Raw genomic sequence first — 18,407 nt, 5'->3', positions numbered from 1 at the left:
ACTCAAATCATTTTTTGTAGATGTACATCCACTTATAAGACATACAGGATAAGAATGGGGTTATATATTTTGTCTCAGACCATTTTCTTTCCTTTTGGGGGATGAGGGAGGGGACGGTGTCTCACTCTGTCACCCAGGCTGGAATGCAGTTATGCAATCGTGGCTCACTGCGCCTTCAACCTCCCAGGCTCAAGCAGTCCTCCTATCTCAGCCTCCTGAGTAGCTGAAACTACAGGTGTGCACCACCATACCCAGTTAATCTTTAATGTTTTTTATAGAGACAGGATCTCACTACGTGGCCTAGGTTTTTCTTGAACTCGTGGCCTCAAGTGATCCTCCCATTTCAGCCTCCCAAAGTGCTGGGATTACAGGCATGAGCCACCTCACCTGACCCCAGACCACTTTCTAAAGGAGAATTCACCAAAACCATATTTTCCAATACCTGGCCTGTTGGTTGTTATTCTGGAAACTTTATCTAAGTCCTTGAGTCTCCCTTGGCCTCAGCATCTCTCCTTCGGTCTTCCTGTCCAAGCCACTTCCTCTATTCTCTTCCTAGTACCTTTTGAGGTAGTTCCCAATTCCACAATGACTGCCACAATTCTTTCTGCAAGGCCACTGTCTACCAGCGCTGTGTTCAGTCCCAGTAGTGCCAGCCAAGATTTTTCTCCCTCTCCCATTCTTGCCACAGAAGTTACATCAGATTTACAGTTTCAGCCATGGTAAATTTCATGCTCTGGGCAGAAAATCTCCTGAATTTTCATCTTTGAGTTATGATCTAGTTTGTGACATCTCGCTGTGTGGAAAAGCTGATCATCTTGCTACTGTATTGATTCATAAAGATCTAGAACCAACTGCTAAATTTAAGGAACTTTTCATCCAATGTGTTGGCACACTTAGGGACATTTTTCACTTCTAAATATTAGTTAACTTATAAATTCCCTACTTGGTAGGGAATATATGTCATAATTCCCTAATTATGACATATGAAAAATGTCATAATTCAATATCTTTGCAAAAAGAGTAACTATTTTTATGACATAATAGATAGCATTCATAAGATAATTTGTGTGAATGAAATAACCATATAAACTGTAAAGAACTGTGATGGATATCTCTAATCCCAGCACTTTGGGAGTCTGAAGCAGGAGGATCACTTGAGCCCAGAAGTTTGAGACCAACTAGGCAACATAGTGAGACTCCATCTCAACAACAACAAAAAATTAAATTGAAAAGAAAAATACTAGCTGGGGGTGGTGGCACATGCCTGTAGTCTCAGCTACTCAGGAGGCTGAAGTAGGAGGATTGGTTGAGCCCAAGAGTTTGAAGCTTCAGTGAGTTGTAATTGTGCCATAAACTTGAGTGATAGAGTGAGACTGTGTCAAAAAAATGAAATAAATTGTTGGAAAAATCGATTGTAAAGCACTATATAAAGATTAAACTTTGTTAAGATCATTGGAAGAATTCAAACTTGAATATCTACTTGATTGATATTTTTTCTGGATCCCAAAATGTAAGCAGATATATGATGTGTTATTTTTTAAAACATTGATTTAAACTTGCATCAATATATTTTCCTAATTTCAATTCATCTCCTTTAGGGCAGACTCTAATTTTGTCTTCAAGTATCTTTCAGTCCACAGTTTGCAATTTCACATGATAAAAAAATGTCTAGGTACTTAAGATTTCTTCGGTGAGCATCTAGTGACCTAATAGTTGAACCATGGTTTAATGGGATTTTTGTTCCACTTACTGAGAAAGAGAGTGGAGTTTTTAATAAAGGAATGAATTTTTTTGTGTGATAAGGTCAAACAGTACATGGAATTAGCCACCTTAGTAACTCCCATGCGGGTAATCTCTACCACAAATGTCTTCAAAATGTGAAACTTGTACTATTGGTCACAAAATCTATTTGTTGATGGTGATCAATATTTCTTTTAGTGAGAAATAATAGAATAGAATGGAGTGAAATGGGATTGTATGAGATAAAATAGAAATTATTAGAGTCATCGAATGTTTGGGTTTTCTGAGAAAGATGAGAGAAGTTCTGAAGTAAAAGTATTTTTCAGTGTGAGTCCTGGTCACATAAAGTTGAAAGTTTCTGCTTTATAGAAACTGCACTGGCACCCATTGTTCTAATAACAAAGCGGAGTGTCGGAGAGGGTGTGCGTATTCTTCAAGTAAAGCTACTCTTGGATACAGTTTTGAAAGCTCACATAGAAGGGAAAGTAACAACATTCCCATGCAAAGCATCCATTTTAATTCTACAGCACTTGGAAAGGATATTCTTCTAGAGCTAGAGAAAGCCTATTCTAAAACACTTAAACATAGGAGGATCATCTTTCTTTCTACTACTCTATTTTTTAAACTGTCATGTAAGGTTTTTGAGGGTAAGAACTATATCTTTTCATCTTTTTTTTGAGACAGTCTCGCTCTATTGCCTGGGCTGGAGTGCAGTGGCACGATCTCGGCTCACTGTAACCTCCGCCTCCTGGGCTCAAGCAATTCTCCTGCCTCAGCCTCCCGAGTAGCTGGGACTACAGGTGCCTGCCACCATGCGTGGCTAATTTTTCTGTTTTTAGTAGAGACGGGGTTTCACCATATTGTCCAGGCTGGCCTCGAACTCCTGACCTGGTGATCCGCCTGCCTCTGCCTCCCAAAGTGCTGGGATTACAGGCGTGAGCCACTGTGCCCGGCCGTCTTTTCATCTTTTTAAACCCAAAGCCAGCACAGTAACTGCCACAAGATGATATTCCATAAATATTGACTATTGACAGAACAAATTTTTATGTTTTAGGACATATAAATTAAAATGACTGAAAATAATAGTGAGAATGCCCTAACATTTTTGTAGGCCTTCCATTATATGTATATATTATATCTAAGTATTAAAGAAGATAAATATATGTAAAGAAGATAATATATATTTATAAATATCTAATATAAATATATATTTATATATTTTATATATAATCTATATATTTATATATTATATATATAATCTATATATTTATATATTTATATATAATCTATATATTTATATATTTATATATAATCTATATATAATATATATTTATATATAATCTCTATATATAATATATATATTATATATAATCTATATATAATATATATATTATATATAATCTATATATAATATATATTTATATATAATCTATATATTATATATATAATCTATATTATATATATATAATCTATATTATATATTATATATAATATAGATTATATATATATTTATATATATTTATCTTCTTTAATACTTAGAGTAATTCTGCCAAATAGACGATTTTATTCAATTATAAAAATGAAAAAAATTGAGGTCATTAAGGGTCATGAGCTCATATGTCAGAAAAATCATCCCTGATAACTCAGTTTAGAAGCAAAAAAAAAAATTAAGTAGGTTTCTGAAGAAGAATGTGTAGAAACTGAGAGAAGGGATTTTAAGTCACCATTTCATAATTCACCTCAGGGGATACTAAACATTCTTGTCTCTCAATAAGTACATCTTTTTCTTCCGTTTTTTGCTTGTTTGTTTATTTGTTTATACTTAGTCTTAATGGTTTCATAAAACGTATTTTGAGTGGGAACATATTTTGATTTTTAACAGAGCTGATGTTAATGAAATTTGATAAATAAAATGGTTATATACATCACAGAATTAAAACATATATAATTGTGTGCACCCATTGAAATAGAGTGTATCTTTGCAGGATGGGGGCAATGGACAAACTAAATATATTCTAAGTCTTCACAATAGAATTTGTACAAAATTGGGATATAAAGAATGATATTTAAAGAAATAGAATGGATTTTCAATCAATGACCCGAGCCTCATATCGGCCTGGTACTATGAACTTTAACAATTTAGAATGTATCATTACAGAATTTCATTACTCTCTTTCAATATGCAGAATATTCTGAGCATGACATATAAAGGAGCAAAATTAAAATGTTCCGTATCCTTAACTTTTATGCTGGTTTTCTTTGTGTTTCTTCTAACGTTATGTAAAATCCAATTACTTAAGTCAATATCAAAATAGCTAGAAATCTCTACCTGGTGGTTGTGAAAATGTAGCGGCTAAATGGGTATTGAGAGTGCATTGTGTCATATGGAAGAAAGGCTGCTCTATACTTAGTTCTACAGGAATCACTTTTGTTTTTATGTAGAGGTGTCAAAATTTAAGTTGAGCCTCTCTTCAATTACATGAACATTGTTCAACTCTCAACACTATTTCTTTCATATCACTGTTCTTTCATTTGTGCTCCACTGGCTCCAGTAAATATCCCTAGATACTTCATCGTGGGTGCCGTTAGCTCCTCTAAGAATATTTTTCAACATTCATCCTGCCTCTTACCAGGCTATGTAAAACAAACTTGTAGAAATGTAATTCACTATCAATAGAACAGATCCCTAACACCTGAATACTATGTTAGCAAGATCTTTGAAAAAGTAATGCTCAATATTTCCTTGATTTAAAAAGCTTAGAAAGTTTGACTGAGGAAAACAGGTACTTTGTTACCCAGGAGACTGTGACAGTTTACTATCATGAGGATGAATGTTCTTTTATTTGTATTTATTTTTACCTCTTGCATAAGGGTGATATAGCCCAAAATATATAGAGGGAGTTTTAAAAACGGACGTGAGTTGACAAGACACTACTGGCTTACTGTTTGATTTTGGACAAATAAAATTTATTTTACCTCAGATGTCATATTATGTATATAAACAAATCAAATACCCAGCACATCTCTTTGTGTTGTTTTATGGATTATTAAAATATATTGCTACAACATGTATATTGTTTTTTAAAAGCCCATGAAATTTTGACTACCGCTTTTGAAAATAACCTAAAAGTGAAAAGGCTAATGACTCCAATTTTCATAATTAAATTTTATTCTTGTCTACAATAATGGTTTTTTAATGTTGTGATCTTGTTTCCATAGAACAATCAAAGCCTAGCAATATAAGTTGGTAGTAGAGGTGATACATTCCTTGAAATATCTTTTATCCCTTAATACACAAAGATACCTGAAACTGTCAATAAGAAATACCTGCTGCTTCTGGGATGGAACATTCATCTCTTCTAAGAGGATTCTTTCATCTGCACAAGGTTTCCTCTTTCTATCAAAAAGTATATAGTAAGCATGACCTATGTGCTTACAATGACATACACATCGGAAACACTGGAGAATACTAAGTTGATGTTATGTGGATCCGGACAAGATATAAAGCCAGTTTTCTACACTTAATAAATAATTTATATCAAAGGTACTGCATTTCCTTGAAAGAAGAATAAATCACTTGCTAACCTTTTATTAAATGATACTCTGTAGGTAACAAATTATGTAGAAGATACCATCCTTGTCTAAGAGCTCCTTCCAGGCAAGTTGGAAAAATTCAGAAAATAGGATATAGCTTTCAAACTAAAAAATATTTCTAATATTTTCTTAGCCAGAAGGATTTCAAATAATACAACATGAACAAAGTGAATTGCAAATATTATCTCAAATAAAATATTGCCTAAAACAGTCAAATAAAAGAGCTCATTTTAAAATCTGCCCAAATAGTAAATTACATTTAGATGACAGATGGAAATTCTGAAATGATTAGTTAGAAATTTCCAATGATCTCCTGTTTCTTATGTAATATTATATAAGTTTGTTAGTATGGTATCTTGTGACCAGTAACCTTTCTAGTTCAAGCTCCAGCTGTTGTCCTCATGCACTCTGTGCATCGGAATCGTCACCTCTGCTTGAATACTGCTTTGTAAGTTTTACCTGTGATGTTCCTTTTCTGTGATCTTACGCTGTCATCTAAATCTATGATCCTTTAGGTCCCAAGTCAAGCCTTATCTTTTCTGGGAAAAGTCTTCCAATCTTTATTGCTTTTCTCATAAGATTATATCAGTGTATTAGTCAAAGTTCTCCAGAGAAACAGAATCAATAGCATCTCTTAGTGGGGAGAGAGAGAGAGAGAGAAAGAGAGAGAGAGAGAGAGAGAATTATGACTGTAGTAACTAAAGCTTTCATTAAAATGTCTGTGCATATTCACAGTCATGACTTTTCTGCTAATGAGTCCTCCACACTCCCCAGTGTAGCTCTGCTAAGAAGGCAACACTAGCCCAGCTGTGCACAAGAAGCATATTAGAGCGGAAGGCAATATTCAGCGAATTTGTTTCCAAAAATTGTTTAAATCTAGTTTTCCATCTTATGTTATTCCTGGCCATCACATTCCTCATGTTTGTTTTATTTCTTTGCTACCCTTTTTAAAACAAATTTTCTTTTATCATTCTCTACCTTTCTGCTTTGTTTCCTGCACTTTAACAAAGTATTTGCTCTTTTTGCAATAAATCTTTTTTCCATAAATCTTGGCATTATTGACAGTTGGGTAGCATACTTCTTCACTAGGTTTGCACCACCTTGAGTATTGTAAGATGCTTAGCAACATCCCTGGGCCTCTTCCCATTAGATGCCAGTAGCAGCCACCAGTTCATGACAACCAAAAATGTTGCCAGACATTGCCCTGTGTCTCCTGGGGGCAAAATTATTTTTTGTATAGAACCACTGCTTTAGATGGGTATTTTAGAAATGAACTGTGTGGGATAATTCTGAACTGTGGATGCTAGACCCCATTTGGAATGTGGATAGCACAATATGGATGCAATATTATATTACTCCATGAATGAATAAAGTGTTATGGATAACTGCTGAATCAGTATATTTATACTTCCTAAATCTAAAATAATGGTGAGCTACCCATTTAGCAAGTATTTTTCTGCTATAGCATATGGACATAATAGCTTTGATTGTGTTTACCTTATAATGACCTGTTCAATTGTAATTAGAGAAAAATGATGACATTATTGTGACAAACTTCTAAAATGCCTACGTTGTCTCTTGAGATCACACCCACTCATGATCATCATAGACTAAGAGATAATGGTAAGAATTAGATTGTTTCTTCACTATATTTCAAATAATCAAGACCAATTACTAGAATATAGGTTCTGTTTCATTATCTCTTGGGCCTTCCAAGATCTTTCTTCAATTTGTATGACTCATTCTATGTGCTCTACAACAGAGAACTCAGCTCTTTTAGTATCTACCAGCAGTGGTAAAATGGATTGTGAACTGTGTTTCTTCATTCTGAAGCTTTGTAGCTGATATCACAGGCTTTACCTTTCGTCCCAACATTTCAATTTAGTTCATCATATGAGCATTTTACTATGAACCTCTTCAGCTGCTTCTACCAAATATTTCATGGTGAAAATCACCTACTCAAAGAGTTTATATTTCAAGTACAAGAAAGCAAATTCATTTAAATAAGTGTTTATTTGGACCTGCCATGCGCCACAGTTTATGCTAGGTCCTGGAGGATGTAATTTAAAATAACACACATATCAACAGAATTATACACGAAGTATAGTTTTAGTTAGAATGATTGTGATAGTTAATATTTTGTGTCAACTTGACTGAATCAGAGGATGCCCAGGTATCTGGTAAAACATTTCCAGGTGTATCTGTGACAGTGTGTTTCTGGATGAGATTAGCATTTAAATCAGTGGATTCAGTAGACTGCCTTTTCCAACCTGGATAAGCTTCATCCCATCTATCGAGGGCTGTAATAGAACAAACGGCAGAGGAAGGAGGAATTTGCCCCTTTTTCTTTTTGCCTGGCCACTTGAGCTGACACATAAGTATTTTTCTGCTCTTATACTGGGATTTATACTATCAGCTTCCCAGAATTTCAGTCCCTTGGACTCAGACTGGAATTACACCAACAGCTCTCCTTGGTCTTCAACTTGCAAATGTAGACTGTGGGACTTCCCAGCCTCCAATTCCTCATATTCTCTCTCTCTCTCTCTCTCTCTCTCTCTCTCTCTCTCCATCTCTCTTTCTCACTCATTATTCCAGAGAGATCATACTGATTTTGTTTCTCTGGAGAACGCTGACTAATGCAGAACCTGAGGTGATCATTAAGGACTAACCCTGTTTGGAAGTTCAAGGCTCTAGCAATGGAGCATGGAAGTGCAGCAAGTAAAATGCAATGCAATGCTGTGCGATGTGTTAGTGGCCCTGAGTATTATTACTTCATAATGAGACATAAGGCAAGCCACTTGGCAGGCATGCTTGTTAAACATTGGTGACTTCTCTGGAGGGATTGCAAAGAAAAAATACACCTCAAAGTAATTGATGGGATAGGGAGGAAAGGGGAAACTTGTCTTTTCCTGTTCTAGCATCTCCTGTTACCACTCATCAGGTTCACTGTAAGGGTAATTCAACCACATTTCTGGTTGAAGCATGTTTTGGGGAAGCACTCAGGAAGTCAGACTCCATACTCTATCCAGGTGTAGTATTTTATCAAACTCTGAAAGTGCTGGGGAAACCCTGAGTAGAGGGCCCATTAGCTAAGAAAGTGAGAGAAAGAAAGCTGCGGTGGTGAGCAACTTTTATGACCTAACAAGATCATTGGAAAATCCTGAAAGTATTTATACATAGATAAAAATAAATACATAAAATATATTTGCAATAAATTGGTTTACGTATATAGGAACAAGTGTATTACCTTCATAATGTCAAAAAATCTATTAAAATTATTTCTGTGCCTGATTATTTTAGTTTTCATTAACTACCAAGTCGTACTTTTAAAAATGTGAATTCTATTCTAATTTTAAAGTTAAACAACAGATACCTTAAAAATTAATCAATACAACATCCTCACTTAAGAAATAAGGAAACTGAGGCTCAAGGAGGTAAGATAATTTGCCCAAAGTTACATAGGGAATGATGGATTCAGCTCTAGAAGTTGTCTCTAGGCTGCCAATTCAATATTCTATTCTCTCTTCATCTTTCTACATAATTGAAAATAGTTGCTTTTTCATTGCAACACAGACAGCTGACTTAATGGTCCTTCAGAAATGGCAAAACAGAGGGAATCTGGAACTCAGGTAGTCAGATATTTTCTTCTGCATCTGAGGCTATGAGTTTCTTCCCTTGAGCCAAAGCGAAAGGTATGAGGCAAGTTTCTGGACAAAATAACATGTTGTAGATGAAACCAGTCAGAAAAGCAAAGGATCTTTCACAGATTGGAGTGTAAATAGGAGACATCCCTTTAGGGAAAGACTGAGATAAACATTTGACAATGTGGCTATGAGCTTCAGTGCTCTGTAAGTACAGAATGGCAAAATCTGTTCATCAATTTCCTCCCTAAGTCATTAACTGGCCATGTATCATGTCAGAGAAATATAAAAAGTTAATAAGACAATCTCCTAGTTATGAGCATATGTTCCAGAGGTAAACTGAATGTGGTTACAGCCTCCATCACTTGGCAGCGTTGTTTTGCTGGAAAGTTTATTTAACGTGCCTGTGCCTCAATTTCTTCATCTGTAAAATGGAGGTTATACTAGAACTCGCCTTACAGCATTGATTGGAGATTAAATGATTCACTCTGTGCACTTGCTATATAATAATAAATACTGGATATTATTCATATTATTATAATTTGTGAAACCTAGAAGGAGTTCTGTTTATTCCTCACAAAACTCAACACTCTCAGTCAAATGGAAAAACTTAGAGAATCTTTGAAACATTTTGTTGATGTTTGTTCATTTCAAATTTTAAAAGAACACAGTAGCCATTTATACTGATGTTGAGGCTCCAGTTGATGCTACAAAGTGTAGATGAAGCCAAAGAAAAGAAGTGAGAAGAATTAACTGATATACCTTTATTATAGTTATCAGAAATTGGAGCATTATGGTAACAATTTTGAAGCAAGTTCCATCATGTTAAAGCAAAGGTTGGTAAACTTTTTTTTTTTTTTTTCTGAAAGGGGCCGGATAGTGAATATTTAAGGCCTTAAGGGACATATGGTCTCTGTCTGAACCACTCAACTCTTCCACTGTAGCATGAAAGTCAGAAGAGACCATATGTAAATGGATGCTTGTGGCTGTGTTCCGATCAATTTCATATATAGAAACAGGTAGTAGCTGGATTTGGCCCACCAATCATCATTTTTCAACTCCTGATCTAGAAGAGAAGCTCTATAGAAAATCATTTATTCTGCGACAGTATGGTTTTATTCACCATGACTCTTTATTTGTGAATATCCAGGGTATTTCACATAGGAGTACAGTTACTCTTGTCACTTTCTCATTATTGAGCTTGTATAATGAGTTTTCTTTTATCTTTATGTAAAATAATTTTACAGGGTGCTTTTCACATAAGTTACAAGTTTGGTAGAGTCCCCAAAGCTGAGGGCAAATATTGGTAAATGACAATAAATCCCAGTCCTAGTCACATCCCTATGATTAGAGGTGGCCATGACAGCTTTACAGCTTTCCTGAGTCTTATACCCCTTTAGTGCAATTTAGACATTCATAAGAGAAAGAGGTTTACTCTGAAATAAGTTTTATTCTTGTGGGATAATAATACCTATGTGACACACAAAGAGAAACACATATATACACGGCTTCCCTCTCTTTGGGAAGGGAGAGAAGGTGATGAGGCCCATTCATAGGCAGTGTGGTGGCTGGCTGGAATGACAGAAGGTAGTCTCATTCTCTATAATAAGAATGTTTTATATTATAGGAACTCAACAAATGTTTGTTCAATGAATCCCTAACTGAAAATAACATTTTCTAAAGCAATTATATGATCAAATGCTCTATGATGGGATATAAATCTCTCAAGACATGAGATGTCATGTTTCAACTCCTCTCTCAACTCCGTTTTCTTTCCAGAAAAAAAAAAAAAAAGAAAAAGAAACACATGAAGCTAAGAAAACAAGCTTACCTAATGAAAATAGTAATAAGTACAGGATGCATTTACTAAAAGTGTCACACTAATAAAAGAAAATGACATGTCTCTGGAATTGTTTGCCCACCAAGAAGAAAAGGCAGAACATTGAGTATTTCTGTATCTCCTGGAGTTTTGAGACTAGACTAGCATACTCTTAAAGCAGTGAGCCATTAGAATTAGCTGGGTGGAAGACACCTGCTCTAGGACCAAATCACACTTCCATGGGCAGTGCTGTGAGTGTTTCCTATGGGCCAAGAGGGCCACCTCCAGGACAAATGGATTCTAGCAGAAGAAAGCTGGGTGGGATGGAGCCCTAGGAGGAGGGAACTCGGGATGAGGATTCAGGGAGAAGTCATGGAAGGGTGTGCTAACTCTGTCAGGCAATATTCAGTTCAGGGATTCCAGGGAGAATGGGCTGGGGTGGGAATAAGATGGTTTCTAGAAAACACACCAAAGTCTCCACTAGGAAAGAACCAATGTTCAGACATCTGTGGTGTCTTAGTCAGTTCAGACTAAGATACCATAGACTGGGAGACTCAAACAAGAGAAATTTATTTTTCACAGTTCTGGAGGCTGGGAAGTACAAGTTCAAAGTACTGTCCAATTTGGTTTTTAGAGATGGTTCTCCTCCCAGTTTGCAGATGACCACCGTCTCTCTGTGTCCTCACGTAGCAGAGAGCACAGAGACCAGAAGCAAACCTCTTGTGTCTTTTCTTATAAAGGCACTAGTTTCCACATGAAGGTTCCATTTTCATAAGCTAATTACCTCCCAAAGGCCTCTTCTCCAAATACCATTGCATTGGGAATTAGGATTTTAACATATGAATTTGGAGGAAGGGCACAAACATTACATGCTCAGTTCAGAGTGCATAATAACAGAGGATATTCAATGGCAAAGATTGGGTCCTAGCTAAATGCACAAACCTTAATGTCCCTATTGAAACACCTGTAAGATCACCAGAAAATCTGCTAAGACGAAATGAAGTATATCTGAGCTCCCTGTCACAAAGAAGAATTCTACTGTTAGTCTCTTCTGTGTTTCCACAGAGAGATGTTAGAAATGAGATTCTGGGCTGAGCTGGTTTAAGGTGGATCTTTCAGAGAGGAAGCTGACATGAGTTTCTTGATACATAAACTGTTGCTTAATTAGGGAACTGTTTATTCAGGTCTGCGGGCTATTGGCTCCAACAAATTAATCTATAGGAATTTCCTGAAGCATGCAGTGAAATGAGCTATTGGTTGATGTTATCTCTTCCCAGTAAAAGTTTTCAGAGGCAAACAACGAAGTCCATGTTGACACAGGTGCTCTAAAGCATCATGTTGAGGAAGATGGCCCTGGTTGTCATTTTCTTTCCTCCCATTGTATATGTTTGAATCAAAGGGAAGCAAAGAGCAGTACATTGATGGAAGGCAAGGTGGAGTATGGAAATTAAAAAAAAAGTCAATCTTCTTTAAACCACTGGTGGCCTTCGGAAACACATGACAGGCCTAAACTGAGGGGAAAGGGAGAAGCTTTGATTGTGGCTGTAAGACTGGTTTTGTAATTATGCAACTTTGAATTACTAACGTGAAATGAAAATTTTCCTTAATATCTTAATGTGATCATACATCTACCCATTGTGTTGTTCAGGGATTCAGGGAAGCTAGAGCTCTAAATTCAAGTGTGAAATTCAGTGGTGTTAAAAAAAAAAAATGAAGCAGTTTCCTAATTGTGTCCTGAGTCCTGTCTGCTTAATGCATCAGTTAAAATCAAAGATAACCATCTAATAATTCTCGATTTTCTCTTATTCAGTAGTAGGGTTAGATTTTCATTCAGTGAGTCCTATATAGGGTCTGACGTAATAATTGACATTTTGATCAAAGTAAGAAAAACATGAAAAATTCCAAGTTATTATTATTTTACCACTGTTTATCAGTGCTGAGCTTACTTAGGATCAGAATAAATATCATGAAGATGGAAGCTATGCAAATGTACCTCTTAAATCTCCTGCTTCAGGGAGCATTACTGACTGATTGACAGTTACAGCAGTTGGTCTTTGAATCTACCATCACTTCTGTGCCAAGGTTGTGCTGTCATCCGTTCTTGTTAGTAAATACTCTTGGCAAGGATGCTAAGGCAGGCCCATTTTGGTGATACGTAAGGCTCCTTTGATGGGTGACTTGCCAAAACTTTCTTAGAATTGCCCTAAAGGAGTTTCTTTCCCCCCCCGCCTTTTTTTTTTTTTTTTTTTTTTTTGAGACGGAGTCTTGCTCTGTCGCCCAGGCTGGAGTGCAGTGGCACTGTCTCGGCTCACTGCAAGCTCCACCTCCCGGGTTCACGCCATTCTCCTGCCTCAGCCTCCCGAGTAGCTGGGACTACAGGCACCCGCCTGGCTAATTTTTTGTATTTTTAGTAGAGACGGGGTTTCACCGTGTTAACCAGGGTGGTCTCCGTCTCCTGACCTCGCGATCCGCCCGCCTCGGCCTCCCAAAGCGCTGGGATTACAGGCGTGAGCCACCGCGCCCGACCAGGAGTTTCTTAAAGAAGTTTCTTCTAGGCCAAACTTACTTCCCTCTGTCGTTCACTGAGGCTAGACATACACCACAGTAGTATGGCTCTCACAGACCTCTCCAACTACCTCCCCATTATCCATCACTGGCATTTTCACCAATAAATCCTTTTCACGTTTAATCCCATTTGGCAGCTGATTTTCAAGGGACTGCGATGGACACAATAGATCAGTAAGATTTGTTCTTCTAAAATTAAGTGTAACTTATTTACTCTATTTTCAATAATGGGTTTATATTATTTTCTCTGAGTGTTTTTGAAGTTCTCCTTTGTGTTACCACTGAATCTTGTCTTCATCCCCATTATTCCATTTGCCATATAAGTTATAATTGTATTTCTGGGAACTTCTTGAAGCAGAGAATTTGTGTCTTTGTTCAGCATAATGCTTGGTATATAATAGGACCTCAATAAATTTTTTTTCAATGAAAGACTAAAACAAAATTTTCTGAAGCAAATATATAAAAAATGCACTTATGAGGGGATTTAAATCTCTTAAAACATGCGATAGGTTATATATTTAAATTTTCTTTGCACTTTGTTTTCTATTCAACAAAATATCAATAAAACATATAAAACAAACAAAAAGTGTACCTAATGAAGACAGTTAAAGATATGGGATGAATTCACTAAATGTATCATTTTTACTTATTATTTTTTTTTTTTTGAGACAGAGTCCCACTTTGTTGCCCAGGCTGGAGTGTAGTGGCGTGATCTCAGCTGACTACAACCTCTGTCTCTCAGGTTCAAGTGATTCTCCTGCCTCAGCCTCCCGAGTAGCTGGGATTACAGGTGCACACCACGCCTTGCTAATTTTTGCATTTTTAGTAGAAATGGGTTTTCACTGTGTTGACCAGGATGGCCTCAAACTCTTGACCTAAAGTGATCCGCCAGCCTCGGTCTCCCAAAGTGCTGGGATTACAGGTGTGAGCCATCATGCCCAGCCTAAGTGTATTATATTAACGAAATAAAATGGAATGCCAGAATTCATGCCAAAGAAATAAGCTTATTTAAAATATTATAACTATTTGAAATACATTTGAGTGGAAGAGTTCTGGAAAATAATGAGAGAAGGATTTTAGAAAGATGATAACAGAAATGATCCTGAGCATTGGCACGGAAATTGAAATTCAAGATATATGTCCTGTCAGGTTTAGGAAGAGTCCTAGGTCAAGATTAATTTGTCTGTGTTCAATCATATACTTCCAAGAGGGCTAGGATGCTGAGTCCTACTGATGTAGATGGTCAACAATCACAGATATTGGACAGACTGAGTATTACAGTTCCATATTGTACAGGAATAATCATGAGAGAATGGAGAATATTCAGTAAGTTGATCCAAAAAGGCGAGACCCAAAGGCTGGTTAGTAACAAGTTGCCTGGAAATTCCTGGATGAAAAGGTAGTTGGGTGGTAGAAGCTGGACCCACAGTCCAGAGACTGGAAGCCAGTGCTTCCACAACCAAGAGATCCAAGGCCAGTGTTTCCACATCCAAGGGATCTTATGTAGTTAGGCTGGCGGGGACTGCAGAAGATGAAATTCTTTGGGCAGTAGCAGGATGTCTGATAGGATCTGGCCAAAGTGCAGGATGTCTAGCAGCTGGTGGGCTCACAGTAGATCTCCTCACAGCCATTGTAGAGAGAGGAGCCCAGTTGGCAGGTATTTGGAGAATAGATGGCATTGCTGGGGTAGAACAAATTATAAGTGGAAACTAGATACCCCAGGTAACCTCCAAAACAGCAGGAGGAGAAGTTTCCAGACCTGCAGTTGTAAGACATGTTAACAGGAGTTATGAGCTCAGGTGATTTGTAGCGAGGAGCTTGTGTGTGTGAATGTTACCTTCTATACTGGACACTTACATACTCCAGCAATAGGTGTAGTCACAAGTGCCCATTTTAATGAGAACACTTAATTAGGCTGCAGTCAAAATGAAATATATTAACACTCAAAGAACTTTCTTTGTGAACGCAGACTTCTACATGAAAGAATTTCATTAGTTTTTCAAAGCAAATGTTCATGAAACAAAAATGTCATTTCTCATTCATCTTGCTTAGGTAGAATGAAAACCACCATAATTGTACCTATAAGATTGATGCTTCAAAGTGTCGGGTGCGGAGGCGCATACTTGTAATCCCAGCACTTTGGGAGGCCGAGGCAGGCAGATCACAAGGTCAGGAGTTCGAGACCAGCCTGACCAACATGGTGAAACTCCGTCTCTACTAAAAATACAAAAATTAGCTGGGCATGGTGGTGGGCGGCTGTAATCCCAGCTACTCAGGAGGCTGAGGCAGGAGAATTGCTTGAACCTGGGAGGCGGAGGTTGCAGTGAGCCGAGATCGTACCACTGCACTCCAGCCTGGGAGGCAGAGCAAGATTCCATCTCAAAAAAAAACCAAACAAACAAAAAACAAAAACAACAACAAAAAAAACTTGATGCTTCATTCATCCTGTCCTTCTAGAAATTGGATCAAATGGCTAAGACACTGAGAGTTCTGGTATTTGTAAAGATCTAAAAAAATACCTTGTAATCTGGAAGGGACTTTTATCTTGCTCCAATTTTATAAATTCAATTGAGAACAGAAAAAAAAATTCGATATCTACTCCTTCTTTCAATTCTTTGAACCATTAGAAGAAATAACCCAATAACAATCCTTATTTGGTAGACATGCTAAATGAGTGCCTACCATATCTGAATTTAGATTTCTTATAATACAAGCAGCTAAGTCACTCTTGTGCACATGAAGATTTAAGAATGAAGGGTCAAATTTTTGAACAAGTGCTTTGAAGTTTACATTGTAAAATTACTAAAGAAATCCCTTACTCAGAGGTTGATTTGCTTCTTCATAGAAGTCATCAATAAGTTTGATTATAAAAAAATGTTTATCCCCATAAGGTATAAGTAATTTTTGGTTGTGTTAGTGTTACTGAGAGCAAAATAATATGCACTATAAGTAAAATGTAAATCATTAATCTTTTCCTTTCTTTTCTCTCAGAGGGTGACATTTTTACTAGAGAGGGAAAAGAAAAGCAAGAAATGAGGAAAATGTCTATCCCATGTAGTATTCACAGAAAGATAAAATATTTAAAGAATTTGTAGTAACAAATGACTTTATAAATTGAAATAAAGGGGTGGGAAGAATATATGATGATAATGTGTAACTGAGAGTGAATAGCTTTGTGACCTCTGATGTGTCAACTGACATATATATTCTGCCTGGAGTACTAGAGTAATGACGATTTTTCTGGATTCGCTCAGAAAGTTCATCAGAGCAAACTGTAAATAGATATACGGCATAGATGCAGGAAATGGCTTAACCTGTGGGAATGGGCAAACCTCTTAAGACATCCATCTTCAGAACTGATGTATTCAACAATGGAAGTCAACTGAGACTCCCTTCTATGAAGAATTAAGATTACTAAGTAAAAGTTTTAAGGGAAGATTCAGCTAAAAATCTAAAATGAGTTGCTCTTGCAATTAATGATATTTCCATACTGAGAGCCCTGGGAAAATCTAATTAGGATGTTGTAAGTAGAATTCCAACCTGACAGGAGGCTGGAGATAATTGGTCAACTTCCTTCCAAATTGTAGACTTTATAAGTCTAAACTTTTGAGGAGACTAATTGATCTCCAATCATGTTTCATTTATTAGGTAACATAGTTTGTTCTGTGTTTCTGGAATAAACAATTCTTATTTATTAGGCTTCTCAATTATTAATAGCCAAAAAGCATTCTAGTAGATTCCAAATCTTCCTGTTGTGTTTGTCAATAAAATATTGAATATCAAAATAGCCACACAAATATTTAGCACACCTAAATTGAAGTTGCTTTCTTGTTTTAATGTCATCCATTCCTATGTAAGCAATTTCAGTAGAAGAATACTCTGAGGGATCAGATATTAAGTAATGTCGCACATTCTTTTCTCAGAGTATGGATGTTTTTGCATTCAACTACTTTCGTTCAGAAGTGGAATGGAAACGTTTTTCTAAAAATGAGCAAATCAAACAACACAGAAACCACAGCAAGATAAATCTCAATCTCTCCTCTTCCTCAAGATATCAGTCTTCATTACACCATTACATCGAGGTGAAATACAAGTCACAGAACAAGAGAAAATATGACCATTATTTTAGAAGTGTTATAATACCTGTCAGAAACACCTGAAAATAATTTACGTCAAAGTCATGTATGTTATTTTTGAGGCAAAGGAAGAATCTTCCTAAGATGCTCCCTTTGTCTCACCACTTCAGAGCAGTTACTTTACAAACTTTCTTTAAAACAGGAATGTTTTCCAGATTCTGGGGAATTCTTTTAGTGGGAAACACTGACTCTGATTAGAGGTAGAAATACACTAGGCATCTTTGCCACATGATCTGTTTTTATTTTTAATGCTTTTTCAGCATCTTAGATGAATAATCTCGACCATTCCAAAATACATAAATCAATTTATTATTTTTAATTCACTCAACAGTAAACACACACCCAAGGAAAGAAAAGCTAAGATTGGCTCCTAGTAGTCTGCATACAGTTTTAAACAGGAGCACAGAAAATAAGGGAATCTCAGTTAATATTTCATTAAAGCCGTTTCAGTTGAGGTTTGATTTTTAAAAAGACATTATATCTTGCATATCACCATTGCTGCTTTCTGATGACATTCTTCGTTAAGTTAGCTTGCTACTTTGCGGTGACAGTGAATGTATGTTTTTGTTTAAAAGAAATGCCTATGAATAGATTGGTTAGCTGGCAGCTTTGTGCACCAGATGGCAACAATTTTGAGACAGATTGTGAAACGGGTATCAATTATTCTTAATTAAGGCAGCTTCCCTCAGCCCAGACACTGTCTACCTCTAACAGCAATTCTCTGAGTTATCTGAAGAGTGACCTTTGGTAAGGGAAGATGAGTAATAGCTTTAAAGAGTCAACATTATTACCTGAATCCCAAGGCAAAAACATTACTGCACTTTCTAGTTGTAAAATCACAAGAAATACATATGTCTGACGATGGTGATCTTTTAAATTCATTTAAAGTTGGCAGGTAACCTGTTTTATGTG

The 18,407-nt window shown here is 36.5% G+C and overlaps 1 protein-coding gene across 1 annotated transcript; it reads right to left on the bottom strand.

Moving 5' to 3' along the window:
- Positions 1-14,721: 14,721 nt before the first annotated feature.
- LOC129022258 (keratin-associated protein 15-1) lies at positions 14,722-15,135 on the bottom strand. Its single transcript, XM_054468270.2, is given in 1 exon segment — positions 14,722-15,135. A coding segment is annotated over 1 exon segment (414 nt).
- Positions 15,136-18,407: the final 3,272 nt, after the last annotated feature.

This window comes from Pongo pygmaeus, chromosome 22, assembly GCF_028885625.2.
Source record: "Pongo pygmaeus isolate AG05252 chromosome 22, NHGRI_mPonPyg2-v2.0_pri, whole genome shotgun sequence".
In the NCBI taxonomy this organism is placed as follows: domain Eukaryota; kingdom Metazoa; phylum Chordata; class Mammalia; order Primates; family Hominidae; genus Pongo; species Pongo pygmaeus.
Note: the sequence above shows the minus strand (reverse complement) of the source record. Positions and strands in the feature narration are given on the sequence as shown.